General features: G+C 50.0%; 1 protein-coding gene across 2 annotated transcripts in view; it reads right to left on the reverse strand.

Moving 5' to 3' along the window:
- The window catches only part of CRHR1 (corticotropin releasing hormone receptor 1), a 146,335-nt gene extending 132,420 nt beyond the window's left edge, over window positions 1-13,915 (reverse strand). For both annotated transcript variants that reach the window (XR_009556242.1, XM_060256115.1), the window contains exon 1: window positions 13,839-13,915. Coding sequence is in view for 1 of the 2 variants with exons in the window: in XM_060256115.1 (XP_060112098.1) it covers window positions 13,839-13,862 (24 nt within the window). In the remaining variant the exon portion in view is untranslated. The remainder of the gene's footprint in view (window positions 1-13,838) is intronic.
- Window positions 13,916-16,975: the final 3,060 nt, after the last annotated feature.

Raw genomic sequence — 16,975 nt, forward strand, 5'->3', positions numbered from 1 at the left:
CAAAGAGATGGCTGAGAGAGGATCCCCCACCCTCCTGTTACATTCCAGAAGAAGAAGAAGAGATCTAGGATTTATATCCTGCCCTCCAACTTCCAATCTCAGAGTGGTTCACAATCTCCTTTACCTTCCTCCCCCACAACAGACACCCTGTGAGGTAGGTGGGGCTGAGAGAGCTCTTACAGCAGCTGCCCTTTCAAGGGCAATTCCTATGAGAACTATGGCTGACCCAAGGCCATTCCAGCAGGTGCAAGTGGAGGAGTGGGGAATCAAACCTGGTTCTCCCAGATAAGAGTACATGCACTTAACCACTACATCAGACTGGCTCTCAATGGCCTAACTAGGTGATACAGGGATGTGCATTTAAACTCAGCTTGCCGCAATCGTGTATAAAGGGAAGGAACACAGTTCTTGAAACTGAATGAACACCTGGGAGAGGGCAACTGAACCTCTCCCTTGTGCCCCTCATCCCATAAGCATTCTCTCCCGGTTCAGCTCAGGGTTACCAGGTCTCCTGGATGTCAGGGTAGGATGGTCGGATACCAGTTGGGAAACTCTTGAAGATTTGGGTGTGGAGCCTGGAGAGGACAGGGACCTCAGGAGGTCCAATGCGATAAAGTCTACCTTCCATTTGTTGTAGTGGTTAAGTGCGCGGACTCTCATCTGGGAGAACCAAGTTTGATTCCCCACTCCTCCACTTGCAGCTGCTGGAATGGCCTTGGGTCAGTCATAGCTATCACAGGAGTTCTCGAAAGGGCAGCTGTTGTGAGAGCCCTCTCAGCCCCACCTACCTCACAGGGTGTCTTTTGTTGGGGAGGAATACAAAGGAGATTGTAAGCCACACTGAGATTTGGAGTGAAGGGCAGGGTATAAGTTCAACATTGTCATCATCTCCTCCTCCACTAGCTCCAAGGGTGGCAGTGGGCAGAGCTACTTTTCCCACCTCCAGGGCCGTAGCCAGGATTTTAAAAGTCAAGGGCTTTTTAATAAAGTCAAGAGGCACCCTTTCCCATCCAGTGCAGGGTAGGGGCGAAAGCTGGAGGCTTGGAAAGTGGCCGAGGCAGGCAACCCTAACGCTTTGGAGTCAAGAAGGGGCTGCATGCTGTGTGCAAGCAGGGGGGGGGGGGGGTTCCTTCCATCCCGACACGTTGCAGCCAGCAGCTCTATCCATCTCCTCCCCTCACTCCCTGGCTCATTCCATGCGGCTTCCGCTGCCTTCTGCTCCTCGGTCTCTCTTCTCTCTGCCTGCTGCTTTTGCTGCTGCAGTGCACGGTGTTCTCCAGCTCCTGCCAGGAGGCTCTGACTGGAAGCCAGGGGTCAGTGCCTCCGCAGGCCCCCTTGTGGCTACAAGCCTGCCCCCCCCCCAAAAAAACCCCCCACAACCAAACCAAACAAAAAACAGATTCCCTTTTTCCACTTCGCGTGATTTTGGCAGGTCAACGTTTTCTGCTTTCTGCTAAGACAAAGGAATTAAAAAGGTTCATCTCCTGAAGCGTTCTTCAACCGTCAGACATAAAGGAGAATTTCCCAGAAGGCCACTTTTCACATCAAACGCTGCACGGGCGGAACTGAACGTGGCTTTTACTCAACCTAGTGCCGAGCACTACAGGCTGGGCGTTGGATCCAGGCGGAGCTGGCAATTTCTGCCGTCCCTCCCCTTCCTGCTGCAGGCCCCCCTCCTACACGCAGCGTTCCGGCTCTCCCAGGAGCCACGTTTCGTGGAGATCAGGGGGGTGGCTGAGGAAGAGAAGCTGGAAATTTCCATTCTGCTAATGGAAAATTTAGTCTGGGTCCAACCCTGTATGTGTGGCAGGGGGCAGAAGAGACAGCCTCGAACTCATGCATCCTCCAGCACCACTTACAGAAATTCTAGTATGCAAAAGAAAGAGGGAGAGAAGGAGGAGAGTGGATTTATACCCTGCCTTTCACTCGGAGTCTCAGAGTAGCTTACAATCTCCTTCCCTCCCCTTCCTGAGAGCCAGTATGGTATAATGGTTAAGCATGTGGACTCTAATCTGGGAAAACCGGGTTTGATTCCCCACTCCTCCGCTTACAGCTGCTGGAATGGCCTTGGGTCAGCCATAGTTCTCAGAGGAGTTGTCCTTGAAAGGGCAGCTTCTGGGAGAACTCTCTCAGTCCCACCCACCTCACAGGGTGTGTGTTGTGGGGCAGGAAGATAAAGGAGATTGTGAGCCACTCTGAGTGGAGAGTGGGATATAAATCCAATATTATAACAACAACAACAATAATCATCTTCTCCTCCTCCTCCTCTCTCCACAACAGACACCCTATGAGGTAGGTGGGGCTGAGAGAGCTCTGAGAGAACTGCTCTTGAGAGAACAGCTCTGAGAGAACTGTGACTGACCCAAAGTCACCCAGCTGGCCTTCTGTGGAGGAGTGGAGAATCAAGCCCGGTTCTTCAGATTAGAGTCTGCTGCTCTTAGCCACTACACCAAACTGGTGTATGTATTTAAAATATAATTCATGCCAAAGGTTCTGTCTGTGATCAGTTCAAGTTTGAATGCAGATAAACTGTGATTATGTCGCAAGGGAAATGATTGCTGGAGCAATATGATCTAAATCACAGAGCTGCCAGTCTATCCGCAGGAACCCTTAGAGGCCCAGGAGTATGTTCAGGGTCTGGAACAGATTATCTTAATACCTACTAACATTTCTGAAGGCAGCCGGAACTTTGGATTTTGGATATTGCGATCAAGGCTTACAGATACAGACGCGAGCTTCCTCTTTGGCACAGTACCTTTAACCAGCTTTGGCTGGATCACCACTTGCAGCGTTGTGTGATCTGGTTCATGCCATGACAACGTCCAAGTTAGACTACTGCAGTGGGATTCAAAAGGGGCTGCCCTTGGAAACTGTATACAACCTACAACTGATTTTAAATGGGGAATTCGGGCTGCCTGCAAGTATAAATTACAGCGGTCACATCGGGCTGATCCTAAAAGATTTTCATTGACTGGCTGCCAGTTTGCTTCTGAGCACAACACAAACATGCTGATTATAAAAAGCTCTATGGAATCTGCGAGCTGACCTGCCAAAGGAGATTAGCATTGCAAGTCCTGGTCTACAGTCCCTCACTGTCAGATGCTTAAGCACCAGGGACAGAGCCTTTTTAGTCGTGGCACCCAAGTATGGACCTCTCTCTTCACAAGGGCTCACCGGGCACCAAATGTGCAATCCTTTTGATGCCATGCAGACATCACCCCCAGTTAATAGATGCGTTCATGGCTCCCTAAAGAGTAGTTTTTTAAAAAAATAAAAATAAAATCAGTGTCCTGCTTTTATACCATTTTGAAATTTGTATTTGCTTCTGGAAGATTCTTTGCTTTTAGGCTGTGTCCTGCTTTTAGTCCATCATTTTCAAAGAGATTTTGTTGCCTCTTATTTCTACGTTGCATTTCCAGATCACTGCATGGATTTTCATTCGGTGCTGTTTTGATGTATCCGTTGACTGCTGGTTGAATTTTTATTGTGCCGTTTGTCTGTTTTATGCTTTCATCTGTATTTTTTTTTTCATAAGCAACTTTAAGAGATACTCTCAGGGAGATGTGGGATGTAAATATTTTAAATGAATTTATATTTTATTTTTTAAAGATTGCACTTTAAGGCTTGACGTAAGAAAAACACTTTCTGTATGTCAGCCCTGCCTTTGCAGGATTTGGGTGGGTTTATTTATTTCCTTCATGTATCTTCCACACAGGGATGGAATTCTAGCAGGAGCTCCTTTGCATATTAGGCCACACACCCTTGATGTAGCCAATCCTCCAAGAGCTTACAGGGCTCTTAGTACAGGGTCCAGAGATAGAATTCTAGCAGGGGTCCTTTGCATATTAGGCCACACCCCCCTGATGGAGCCAATCCTCCAAGAGCTTACAGGGCTCTTAATACAGGGCCCAGAGATAGAATTCTAGCAGGGGCTCCTTTGCATATTAGGCCACACACCCCTGATGTAGCCAATCCTCTAAGAGCTTACAGGGCTCTTAGTACAGGGCCCAGAGATAGAATTCTAGCAGGGGCTCCTTTGCATATTAGGCCACACACCCCTGATGTAGCCAATCCTCTAAGAGCTTACAGGGCTCTTAGTACAGGGCCCAGAGATAGAATTCTAGCAGGGGCTCCTTTGCATATTAGGCCACACACCCCTGATGGAGCCAATCCCCTAAGAGCTTACAGGGCTCTTAGTACAGGGCCCAGAGATAGAATTCTAGCAGGGGCTCCTTTGCATATTAGGCCACACACCCTTGATGTAGCCAATCCTCCAAGAGCTCACAAGGCTCCTTTTTGTAAGAAACTACCATGTGTTCCTTAGGGAGCTGTGTGACTTTGGGCCAGTCACAGTCAACGTAGCCTACCTTTCATTTTCATTTCAATGACATTGCTGAGCAGTCGGGTTAGAACAGATAAAAGGAAGTCCTTCTTCACCCAAAGGGTGATTAACATGTGGAATTCACTGCCACAGGAGGTGGTGGCAGCTACAAGCATAGACAGCTTCAAGAGGGGAATGGATAAGCATATGGAGCAGCGGTCCAACAGTGGCTATTAGCCACAGCTTATCGTTGGACCTCCCTGTCTGGGGCAGTGATGCTCTGTATTCTTGGTGCTTGGGGTGGGCGCACCGTGGGAGGGCTTCTAGTGTCCTGGCCCCACTGATGGACCTCCTGATGGCACCTGGGTTGGCCACTGTGTGACACAGAGTGTTGGACTGGATGAGCCATTGGCCTGATCCAACGTGGCTTCTCTTATGTTCTTATGTGACACAGAGAGTTGGACTGGAGGGGCAACTGGCCTGATCCAACATAGCTTCTCTTATGTTCTTCTGTGACACAGAGAGTTGGACTGGAGGGGCAACTGGCCTGATCCAACATGGCTTCTCTTATGTTCTTATGTGACACAGAGAGTTGGACTGGAGGGGCAACTGGCCTGATCCAACATGGCTTCTCTTATGTTCTTCTGTGACACAGAGAGTTGGACTGGAGGGGCAACTGGCCTGATCCAACATGGCTTCTCTTATGTTCTTCTGTGACACAGAGAGTTGGACTGGAGGGGCAACTGGCCTGATCCAACATAGCTTCTCTTATGTTCTTCTGTGACACAGAGAGTTGGACTGGAGGGGCAACTGGCCTGATCCAACATGGCTTCTCTTATGTTCTTATGTGACACAGAGAGTTGGACTGGATGGGCCACTGGCCTGATCCAACATGGCTTCTCTTATGTTCTTATGTGACACAGAGAGTTGGACTGGAGGGGCAACTGGCCTGATCCAACATGGCTTCTCTTATGTTCTTCTGTGACACAGAGTGTTGGACTGGATGAGCCATTGGCCTGATCCAACATGGCTTCTCTTATGTTCTTATGTGACACAGAGAGTTGGACTGGAGGGGCAACTGGCCTGATCCAACATGGCTTCTCTTATGTTCTTCTGTGACACAGAGTGTTGGACTGGATGGGCCATTGGCCTGATCCAACATGGCTTCTCTTATGTTCTTCTGTGACACAGAGTGTTGGACTGGATGGGCCATTGGCCTGATCCAACATGGCTTCTCTTATGTTCTTATGTGACACAGAGTGTTGGACTGGATGAGCCATTGGCCTGATCCAACATGGCTTCTCTTATGTTCTTATGTGACACAGAGAGTTGGACTGGAGGGGCAACTGGCCTGATCCAACATAGCTTCTCTTATGTTCTTCTGTGACACAGAGTGTTGGACTGGATGGGCCACTGGCCTGATCCAACATGGCTTCTCTTCTGTTTTTATGTGACACAGAGTGTTGGACTGGAGGGGCCACTGGCCTGATCCAACATGGCTTCTTTTATGTTCTTACTTAACAGTGCTGTTGTAAGGATACAACAGGGAAAGGAGATCAGGACCGGTCCTAGACTGTCTGGCAAGGCTGGCACACACAAACTCCACACTGATGTCACTGAGTCACATGGGGGCACCCAAAAGGCTGGTGTTCTAGGCAGTTGCCTAGTTCACCTAGTGGCAAAACCGGCCCTAGAAGAACTACAGATCTCTGGAGGATAAAAACATGGCAGATGAGATCCAGGCTCTGTGTCTTTCCAAACCGGTTTTGTGCAAATCCATCACAGCAGTGAAGGCAACAGACGGAAACAGTCGTCCATCAGTGGACCTCTGACCAGTTTCTGATTGCACCCCCCCCCCCACCATCTGGTGGTTGCTGGAACTTTTGCAAAAAGGGTTGGACTAGATGAACTTTAGTCTGAGGCGATCCTGCAGGGCACTTCTTACTTCCTTATGCGAGACTGCACATTCGGAGCGGCTCAGCGTGCATTAACGGTGCAAGATATACGGAACATACATCTCTTCGTGTTGGATCGCGGGAGGGATAGTAAATACACTCCAGTTAGCCCATTCCCCTGTCTTGAATGCGGTATATACAAAGCTGTAATCACTCTCTCACACACACCCCTTTTGGCAGCCCGGATGGGCACGGAAGTCTCTTAAGAAAGGATCTCTCTCTCTCTCAGGGTGTAAAAATAGCTTCTGTTTTTGATTTACATACATTAATTCCTGTCTGAATGAGGAATGAATTCGTGTAGGGAAATTCTGCAGACTCTATTTGCACAAAGCATAATTGATGTGCGTGGATTATGCTGATGGGTAGGAAAGCAACATTAATTCAACCGTGCCAATCGGAAACTGCCTTGCTATCTTAGTGAGGGGGGGAGGTGGCGAGAGATTGCCGGGGGTGAAGTTCTGCCTACCTGCAAACAGCTCGGTGGCCTGTTTCCTCCTCCCGCTACACCTTAGAAAGGTGCAAGCAGGCAACTCAGTGTGAAGAAGGAAAGGTGTTCTACATGCCCTTTTATTAGGCCACATAATCCAGGATGCAACCCTGATGTTAGAAGCGGGTTCAGAGCCTCAGTCCAGGTGGAAATTAATCTTTAGATTCCACCTCTAAGAAGAAGAAGACCGCAGATTTATACCCCGCCCTTCTCTCTGAATCAGAGTCTCAGAGCGGCTTACAATCTCCTATATCTTCTCCCCCCACAACGGACACCCTGTCAGGTGGGTGGGACCGAGAGGGCTCTCACAGCAGCTGCCCTTTCAAGGACAACTCCTACGAGAGCTATGGCTGACCCAAGGCCATTCCAGCAGCTGCAAGTGGAGAAGTGGGGAATCAAACTCGGTTCTCCCAGATAAGAGTCCACGCACTTAACCACTGCGCCAAACTGGCACTCCAGTTTGACTCGTGTGTATATGAACAGAATAACGGGGGGAGCTGCTTGCTATGGCTTCACTGCGTGTCCTTGTTACCGTATGGGTCAGGGTCTGTCTGGTGCCCTAGGCAAAGCTAACTTCTGGCACCCCCTCCGCACTGATAGCATCACCGAAAAACACGGGGAGTGCCCCATTCGGCACCCCCAGAAGACTGGCGCCCAAGGCAATTGCCTAGTTTGCCTCGTGGCAGGGCCGGACCTGATATGGGTGGAATCAGGTATGGGGGGGGTCCTTCTTGCAATAACGGGTCTAAATGGGTCTACCTAAACAGGAAGATACCGGCTGGATATTAGGAAAAACTTCTTTACAGTCAGAGTTGTTCTACAGAGGAATCAGCTGCCTAGGGAGGTGGGGAGCGACACCTCACTGGCAGGTTTGAAGCAGCAGCTGGACGGACACTTGTCAGGGTTGCTCTCAGTTGATCCTGAATTGAGCAGGGGGTTGGACTAGATCAGGGGTCCCCAACCTTTTTGTTACCAGGGACCAGTTCTGTGGAAGACCATTTTTTCACGGACCAGGGGTGGAGGGTGATGGTTTTGGGATGATACAATTGTGCACTATATTTCTATTAGGCTGGTGTAGTGGTTAAGTGTGCGGACTCTTATCTGGGAGAACCGAGTTTGATTCCCCACTCCTCCACTCGCAGCTGCTGGAATGGCCTTGGGTCAGCCATAGCTCTGGCAGAGTTGTCCTTGAAAGGGCAACTTCTAGGGAGCGCTCTCTTAGCCCACACACCTCACAGGGTGTCTGTTGTAGGGGAGGAAGGTAAAGGAGATTGTGAGCTGCTCTGAGATTCGGAGTGGAGGGCAGGATACAAAACCAATGTCTTATAATGAAGAAGAAGAAGAAGAAGAAGAAGAAGAAGAAGAAGAAGAAGAAGAAGAAGAAGAAGAAGAAGAAGAAGAAGAAGAAGAAGAAGAAGGAGAAGAAGAAGAAGGAGGAGGAGAAGGAGGAGAAGAAGAAGAAGATATTGGATTTATATACTGCCCTCCACTCCGAAGAGTCTCAGAGCGGCTCACAATCTCCTTTACCTTCCTCCCCCACAACAGACACCCTGTGAGGTGGGTGGGGCTGGAGAGGGCTCTCACAGCAGCTGCCCTTTCAAGGACAACCTTTGCCAGAGCTATGGCTGACCCAAGGCCATGCTAGCAGGTGCAAGTGGAGGAGTGGGGAATCAAACCCGGTTCTCCCAGATAAGAGTCCGCACACTTAACCACTACACCAAACTGGCTCTCTAATTATAATGAAATAATTAGACAACTCATGGTCCGGTTGCTAACAGGCCACGGACTGGGGGTTGGGGACCCCTGGACTAGATGGCCCATATGGCCGCTTCTCGCTCTGTGATTCTCAAGAGGGCTCTGATTCACACGCCTATAGGAATAGAAAAGCTGCTCTTCTGTAATGTTTTCTCCTGCTGCTACCTTGCTACAGCGCCCAGCGAGAGTCTAACGCACATGACCTTTCCGTACACCTGGCTCGTGGCCGTGGCCAACATTTCAATAGGAAGGACCGATGCACGTGGCCCCAGCATCCAGAGAACACAACGATGGCGTGGAAAAATCACCAGGGTTGTAACTGTCGCACCTCTCTGGCAATGACTGAAGGGGTCTGATTCGAGGGAACATTGTTTTGGGAGAAGACTGTGCTCCTGTACTTAAGATTTGTGGCTATTTGCAGGCAGGGTCTGCCTTGTAACGATTCTTGCCCAAGAGCTCTTCTACCGTCTATCACCGTCAGGATGAATGGGTAAGTGTCTGAGAGTAAGCGAAGAGACTTTTCGTGCATTTGGTTTATCAAGTACAAGGGAGATGTTTTGTTCATCCCCGGGAAGGAGGAACACACAGCCCATCATTTTTCAGTAGAAAAGAGCAAGAGTCCAGTAGAACCTTAAAGACCAACAAAATGGTAGGCTGAGGCACTGTTGAGAGTCACCGCTCGCTTCTTCAGATACAGATATCTGAAGAAGTGAGCAGTGACTCAGGAAAGCTCATCCCCTGCCACAAATTTTGTTCATCTTTAAGGCTCTACTAGACCAGGGGTGGTCAAAGTGTGGCTTGGGAGCCACATGTGACTCTTTCACACATATTGTGAGACTCTCAAAGCCCCCACTGCCCTGTTGGCTGGCCTGGAGAAGGCATTTCTCTCTTTAAATCGCTTCTCCAAGCCAAGCCAGTCGGCAGCTTGGAGAATGCATTTAAAGTTGTTTTCTTGTTTCTACCTCTACCTCTCCCAGCCTATTTTCCTTCCTTGCAGCTCTCAAACATCTGACATTCATGTTTTGCAGCTCTCAAACATCTGATGCTTATTCTACATGGCTCTTACGTTAAGCTAATTTGGCGACCCCTGTATTGGACTCTTGCTCTTTTCTCTGAGAAATGATAGGCTGTGTGTTCATCTTCCCAGGGATGAACAAAACATCTTTTTTATACTTGATAAACTCAATGCACAAAAAGTCTCTTCGCTTATTCTCAGGCACTTATCCGCTCTTCCTGGCAGTGACAGGCTGTCCCGTGCTCTTTTCCATTGCTACAGATAGACTAACAGGGCTACCCATCTTGATCCATCAACATCTCTCAGTGATGGCTAAGACACACATGTCCTTTTTAAAAAACTTCTTTACATTCATGCAATACTATTTTGCATTTGGGCTTACCTTCTAAACAGGGGTGGAATTCTAGCAGGAGCTCCTTTGCATATTAGGCCACCCACCCCTGATGTAGCCAATCCTCCAAGAGCTTACAAAAAAGAGCCTTGTAAGCTCTTGAAGGATTGTCTACATCAGGGTGTGTGTGGGCTAATATGCAAAGGAGCTCCTGCTAGAATTTCACCCCTGCTTCTAAAGCACCCTATTTAAAAGTCACACTCTCTCAGACTAACCTACCTCGCAGGATTGTTGTGAAGATAACATGGAGGACAGGAGAACAATGTAAGTCGCTTTGGGTCCTCTTTGGGGAGAAAGGCAGGGTATGAAGTATTTATTAGAAATGAAAAGAAAGATGTCTTTAGCCAAAATTTCCCACAACAAACATAAAATACAGCAACTTGCTCATTTAATTCCACCCCCTTAACATCTGGGACAACTTGCTGACATAAAATGGTACATTTCTCCTACCTATCAAAGAGAAAGGGTGGGAAAATGTTTTGATGTTAAGAGATAGTTAAGTAGTCCTAAACATCACAAAGAAGGAACAGGATTAATCAAATGGGCGATGAACACATGCTTTAAAAGAATCTGGTCTCCAATAGTCAGTGCCGGATTAAACCCTGTGGAGGCTCCTAGGCAGTTGAAATCTTGGGGGCCCCTCACAAATTATCTCAGAGTATGAGCGCCTGCCCCACTGCACACGGGCCCCCACTGCAGCCTGTAGGCACCTTCTCAAATCCCCTTTCACTAACCTGCAAGGGAGAGGCAGAGAGAGGGAAACTGACAACACCAGCAGCAGCCTCACCAGGCAAGTCAGGCAAAGAACAGCTCAGTTGCTGGCTGCGCATGCAGGCTGGGAGGGCTGCAAGCAGGGGGGAAACCGGGGAGGGGGGAGCCAGTCTGGGGCCCCTGAGGTCATGGGGGTCCATAGGCTAGTGCCTACTTGACCTAACTCTTAATCCGGCTCTGCCAACAGTTCATCTTTTACAAATTCCCAACAAACATCAGGCCAAAGGAGGTTGCACCTTCCACCACAAGGAAGGACCATCCATCCATCCAGACTGACTGACCAATGCGGTCTCCCGTACTCCAGCGTGCCAGAAAAAGGAACTGCAGGCAGGCTGCCAAAAGGTTGCCTGCAGAGTCCAACTTTTCCGATGATCAGGCTGAATCAAGCCACCTTGGAGACTTCAGAACAAAGAAGAATCAATCGCTAATTATTTAAAGAAGAAAAGTCTTCGGGAGTGCAAAGGTGATCGCTGAGGTCACGAGCATCAGCAAGAACCTGCCATGGAGTCTTCACCCGGGAATATTTATTTATTCGGCACAACTCATTCTCGACCTTTGGCAGAACTGCTTTTAATTTCTTTAGCTCTGAATGACCTTGGATGCCATTACACACAAAACACACATACAGAAGCCTCATTTAAAGCCGTAACTTCAAACTATGTCCCAGCCAGAGAATTCCGAGGTTCCCTGAATGCTTATTTGGGGTTCCTTTAGTAAAAGTCCAGTACGGGCACCCACCCTAACCGCCAATCAGCATCCCAAAAGTTGTGGCTGCAGGCTCAAAAAAGGTTGGGGATCCCTGCTCTGATAATGCGGGTTATCTTGACAAATGAGAATTTCACAACTGTCTGATAAATTAGGTTTGAGCCAAATTACAATTAGAGGCCCACTGGACTTGTGCAGTCAAAAAGCCTCAGAGTGCATGAGACAGAAAATGATTCGCCGTCAATGGAGTCCACTTGTTTCTCTAGGGGACATGGATCTGGCCATGTTCTTAATGGTTCCAAATGCCCATCATGATACCCAGGGGGCATTTTGTAGGGGGGAAAAGGTGGTGGAGCTCATCCAGGGATTGTTATGCAGCTGCACCTACTATTCAATAGACATGGTGGGGAGAAGAACAGGGAACCCTCAGAAAGCTGTGCTCCTATGAGCTCCTGCTGAATCCAAGGCCTGGATGGAAGACCTCCAAGGAATAACAGGGGTGTGACATGGAGCCAGACAACAGCAAGTCACCTCTGAATTCCCCCTGCCTTGAAAACCCTATGGGCTTGTTTTAAGTCAGCTGCAACTTGACAGCACTTTTCACCTCTCCTATCACACTTTCCCGAAAGAGAACTTGCCCAACTCTTACTGATTGCTGGCAAGGTATGCGGGGCTGGCCCTGCCACTAGGTAAACTAGGAGACTATCTAGGGCGCCGACCCTCTGGGGTGCCAAATTTGATGTGCTGAATTTGGTGCGCCCTACGTGACTTGGCGACATTATCAGTGCAGAGGAGGGCAGGTTAGCCTTGTCTAGGGTGCCAGTCTAGGGCCAGCCTTGCAGGTATGGCAACAGGAAAACACCTTCCAAGTTTAAGCTCTCCAACAGGCCAAGGTCATGTCCCCATCTGTGCTGAATGTTAACTCTGTATTGTGCTGTAGCCCCACCGTTGGCACTGAGCGGAACCTTAAAGGTCAGATGTCTGATAACTGCCAGCTTAAAATACTGCCTGGTTCTTATTCTTCCATGACCTTAGCTTTCTCCGAAATCTGCATTTGGTGACAATGGATTTCACCTTTGCCATTATGTAGGGCAAAAGAGCCTTTGCTGCTACCTGTACGGAAGAGCCCTTGGGAATCCGCCAGCCAGGTTCAAACACACACAGGTGGAACTAGTTGGGTATACTGGTTCGAGAAGGCTGGCCTAGCATCTGGGAGACGCAGGAAGCTTGCTGAGTGACCTTGGCCAGTCCCCATCTCTGAGACTAACCAACTTCACAGGGATGTTGTGAAGATCTAACGGAAGAGGAGGAAATGCTTGGAGCCATTCTGGTTCTCCATTAGGGAAGGGGGAAAGGTCAAGGTAGTCCCCTGCGCGAGCACCAGTCATTTCCGACTCTGAGGTGACGTTGCTTTCAAAACGTTTTCAAGGCAGACTTTTTACGGGGTGGTTTGCCATCGCCTTCCCCAGTCATCTACACTTTCCCCCTAGCAAGCTGGGTACTCGTTTTACCGACCTCGGAAGGATGGAAGGCTGAGTCAACCTGGAGCCGGCTACCTGAACCCCGCAGGAAGGAAGCAAAGTATAAATAGCTCAATAAACACCCCAAACATCTCTGTCCCCCAGGCCGGACCTTCAAGACCCTGCCTACTGAGGATTAGTTAGCTCTACATTCTTTCAGGTACACTTTCATCTTGGCTGGATAAGATGGAATAGCCAACAGAGACAGCAGCGAGTAGCTATTTCACATTAAAATCAGACAGTAGTTAGTAGCTATTGCATATTAAAATCAGTCAGGATGAAACACCCCACTGATGAAGACATAATGGGCTCTCACTGTGGGGCGTCCCCCCCCCCCCACAAACCCCCCCCAAACTCTTGCAACGGAGGGCAGGGCTTGCTGTCCTTCCAGACAACCACTGGAGTCTTGGTCCCAAAGGGAGAGGATGGGGAGAACTGATATTTTGAAATGCCCCAAAAGAGGGTAAGGAAGAAGTCAGCGGCGTGGGGTTCTGCACCCACTGACTTTGCTGCACGCCCCACAGACAGAGGGGGTGGGGAGAGTGGGGAAAACGGAGAGCGGGGAGGGGGGGGCGTTGATGAGAATATTTTAGAAAGAAAACGAGAGGTCAGCCTCTCCCCCCGCCCGCCCCCCAACAGCAGCCGCTTTGAACCTCCCGAGTCCGAGGTCGGGATGAAGAGAGGAGGAGACCCCCCCCCCCCATCACACGTCTATTCCAGCAAACATCCCCCCCCCCTCCCCAAAAAAAGACACTTTGCCTCCCTCTCTTACATCCATCATCCCACTTTGGAGCGGGGGTGGGGGGTTTGGAAAGTTGAGCCCCGGGGGGAGTGCAGGCGGGAGGCGGCAGCTGCAGCCCCGTCGTGTCCCCCCCGCGCAAGAAGCCCCTCGCAAGCGGAGTCTCCCCCGCCTCTTACCTGCAGCGCCGCCCGGGCTCCCATCCTCCCTTCCGCCGCAGCTCTCTTCGGCCAGGCGCTGGGGAAGCTCCTGCAGCCGCAGCCCAGCTCCACTCCGCCGCCGCTGCCTCCGCCCCCCGGCCCGCCCCCCACCTGCCTCCGCTCTCTATTCCGGGGCGGGCGGGGGCGCCATGGGGACAGAGGGGGGGGGGGCTGCAGCCAGGCGCCCCTTCGACCCCCTCCCACAGTTGGGGTTTGCACAGCTGCCCCCCCCCCCAACACCAATCCCCCTCCCCAGTGCACCAGGCGTGTATAGACCTGAGGGGGGGGGTTACAGTGTTCCCTCCTGGAACTCGTTTGCATATTAGGCCACCCCCCCCAGGGCACCATTGTGTTACACGGGTTTTTTGTTGCGGAGAAAGCCCAGCAGACCTCATTTGCATGTTAGGCCACACCCCCTGGCACCAAGCCAGCCGGAACTGCATTCCTGGGCGTTCCTGCTCAAAAAAAGCCCTGCTCCCCTCTAAGCTGCAAAGCCTTGTGAGCAAAGATTCTGCTTTCTGAGCTACCAGTTTGAGTTTGCACAGCTCCTCCCCCTTCCCCGGTAGCACAAATCCCCCTCCTCAGTGCACCAGGCATGTATACACCTGAGGGAGGGGGCAGGGTTGCAGGCAATGGTCCCTCTAAGCTGAAGAGTCTTGTGGGCAAAAATTCTACTTTGTGAGCTACTGGCATTAAAGTTGTAAGCTACTGGCATCAAAGTTGTGAGCTACTGCATAAATCAGTGTGCTCTGGGGTCATCCTTCCTGAGCTAAGACAAAAATGTGTGAGCGGAGGCAAAAAATATGTGAGCTAGCTCACGCTAACTCAGTTTAGAGGGAACACTGGTTGCACAGTCATGTCCCCCCCCTTTCCCCCTTTCTTTTACACCTCCAGATGCCCTGGGTGGATGCCATCTCATTTAATGAGGAATGCAGACTTCAGCCTGCCCCAATAAAAGTAGTCTAGAGAGAGGTTTTAGGGATGCCAGCCTCCAGGTGGGACCTGGGGATCCCCTGGAATTACAGCTCATCCCCTAACTGCAGAGATCAGTTCCCCTGGAGCAGGGCTTTTTTTTTTTAGCAGCTGGCTTGGTGTGGCAAAACAGGCAGATGAGTTCCCGCTGGACTTTTCCAACAAAAAAGCCCCCATGCAAAACCATGGTGACATCAGGGGATGTGGCTTAATATGTAAATGAGTTCCTCCTGGGCTTTTTGGTGAAAAAGCCCAGTGGGAACTCAATTGCATATTAAGCCGCATGCAAAACAATGGTGATATCAGGGGATATGGCTTAATATGCAAATGAGTTCCTGCTGGGCATTTTCTATCAAAAAAGCCCTGCCCTGGAGAAAAATGAATGCTTGGTGGGGAGGGACTCTGATGCACTGCACCCCACTGAGGTCCCTGTCCTCCCCAGTCTCCATCCCCATATTTCCAGGAGTTTCCTATCCTAGAGCTGGGAACCATACCAACCTATGCCTCCCATTTGCTGGACTACTGTGTTCTACTATAGAGCACCTGCTCCCTAACCATCACACACTGTGTTCTGACCCATACACGTAAATGGGCCATCCTTCATAAGAACATGAGAAGCCATGTGGGATCAAGTCAATGGCCCATCCAGTCCAACACTGAGTCACACAGTGGCCAAAAAACCCCCATTCGGGCTGGAGTGGCCATCAGCCTGCTGTCCCTTCTCTCTCTTTGGTATTTTTCTATTTATGTGTGTGTTTGTCCATGTGTGCACCTGGAAGCCATAGCAACCTCTGGGGGGGGGGGTGGAGGATTTTCAGAGAGGTGGCTGAATAAAGCCTGCCCATGCCTCCCAACTGCTGGTATTCCAAGGAGGTCTCCCATCCAAGTACTTGCCAGAGTTGGCCCTGCTTGCCTTTTGAGATCTGATGAGATCAGGCTTGCCTTGGTTATCCAGGTCAGAGAAGCCCCCATCCCTTCTCTCAGTGGGTCTACTGTTGCTGACCTCCAGGTAAGGCCTTATGTTGTCACAGGATTACAGCACCAGTGCTTCTTTCAGTTACTGTGTAGCTCCATTCTTTTCAGGCTTTCCTTGTTCCCAAGAGGTGAGAAGAAGGAAGTCTTCCATTTGGCTCTGCCTCCTGGGGCAGCCATTTTTGGAGGCTGCTCTTCACAGTCTAGGGTTGCCAAGTCCAATTCAAGAAATATCTGGGGACTTTGGGGGTGGAGCCAGGACAATGGGAGTGGAGCCAGGAGCAAGGTTGTGACAAGCATAATTGAACTCCAAAGGGATTTCTGGCTATCACATTTAAAGGGACTGCACACTTTTTAATTGCCTTCCCTCCATTGGAAATAATGAAGGATAGGGGCACCTTCTTTTGGGGCTCATAGAATTGGACCCCCTGGTCCAATGCTTTTGAAACTTTTAGAGTTTTTTGGGGAGAGGCACTGGATGCCATGTTGAAACTTTGATGCCTCTGTCTCAAAAAACAGCCCCTCCAGATACCCATGGATCAATTCTCCATTATACCCTATGGGAATTGGTCCCCATAGGGAATAATGGAGTGTCCAGCAGAAATTTCCCTCCCCTCCTACTTTCTGATGACCCTGAAGCGGGGCGAGGGGCTCCAAACCGGGGGATCCCCTGCCTCCACCTGGGGATTGGCAACCCTATCACCGCCAATCAGCATCCCAAAAGTTGTGGCTGCAGGCTCAAAAAAGGTTGGGGATCCCTGCTCTGATAATGCGGGTTATCTTGACAAGTGAGAATTTCACAACTGTCTGATAAATTAGGTTTGAGCCAAATTACAATTAGAGGCCCACTGGACTTGTGCAGTCAAAAAGCCTCAGAGTGCATGAGACAGAAACTGATTCTCCGTCAGTGGAGTCCACTTGTTTCTCTAGGAGACATGGATCTGGCTACATTCTTAATGGTTCCAAATGCCCATCATGATACCCAGGGGTCATGTTGTAGAAAAATAGGTGGCGGAGCTCATCCAGGGATTGTTATGCAGCTGCACCTACTATTCAGTGGACAAGGTGGGGGGGGGAGGAGGAGGTGGAAGGTTCAAGAGCTGTGCTCCTGTGAGCTCCTGCTGAATTCAAGGCCTGCTGATACCTCTTCTCCAGACTTCAGCACTGCTTCT

The sequence above is a fragment of the Heteronotia binoei genome, chromosome 15 (genome assembly GCF_032191835.1).
Source record: "Heteronotia binoei isolate CCM8104 ecotype False Entrance Well chromosome 15, APGP_CSIRO_Hbin_v1, whole genome shotgun sequence".
Taxonomy (NCBI): Eukaryota; Metazoa; Chordata; class Lepidosauria; order Squamata; family Gekkonidae; genus Heteronotia; species Heteronotia binoei.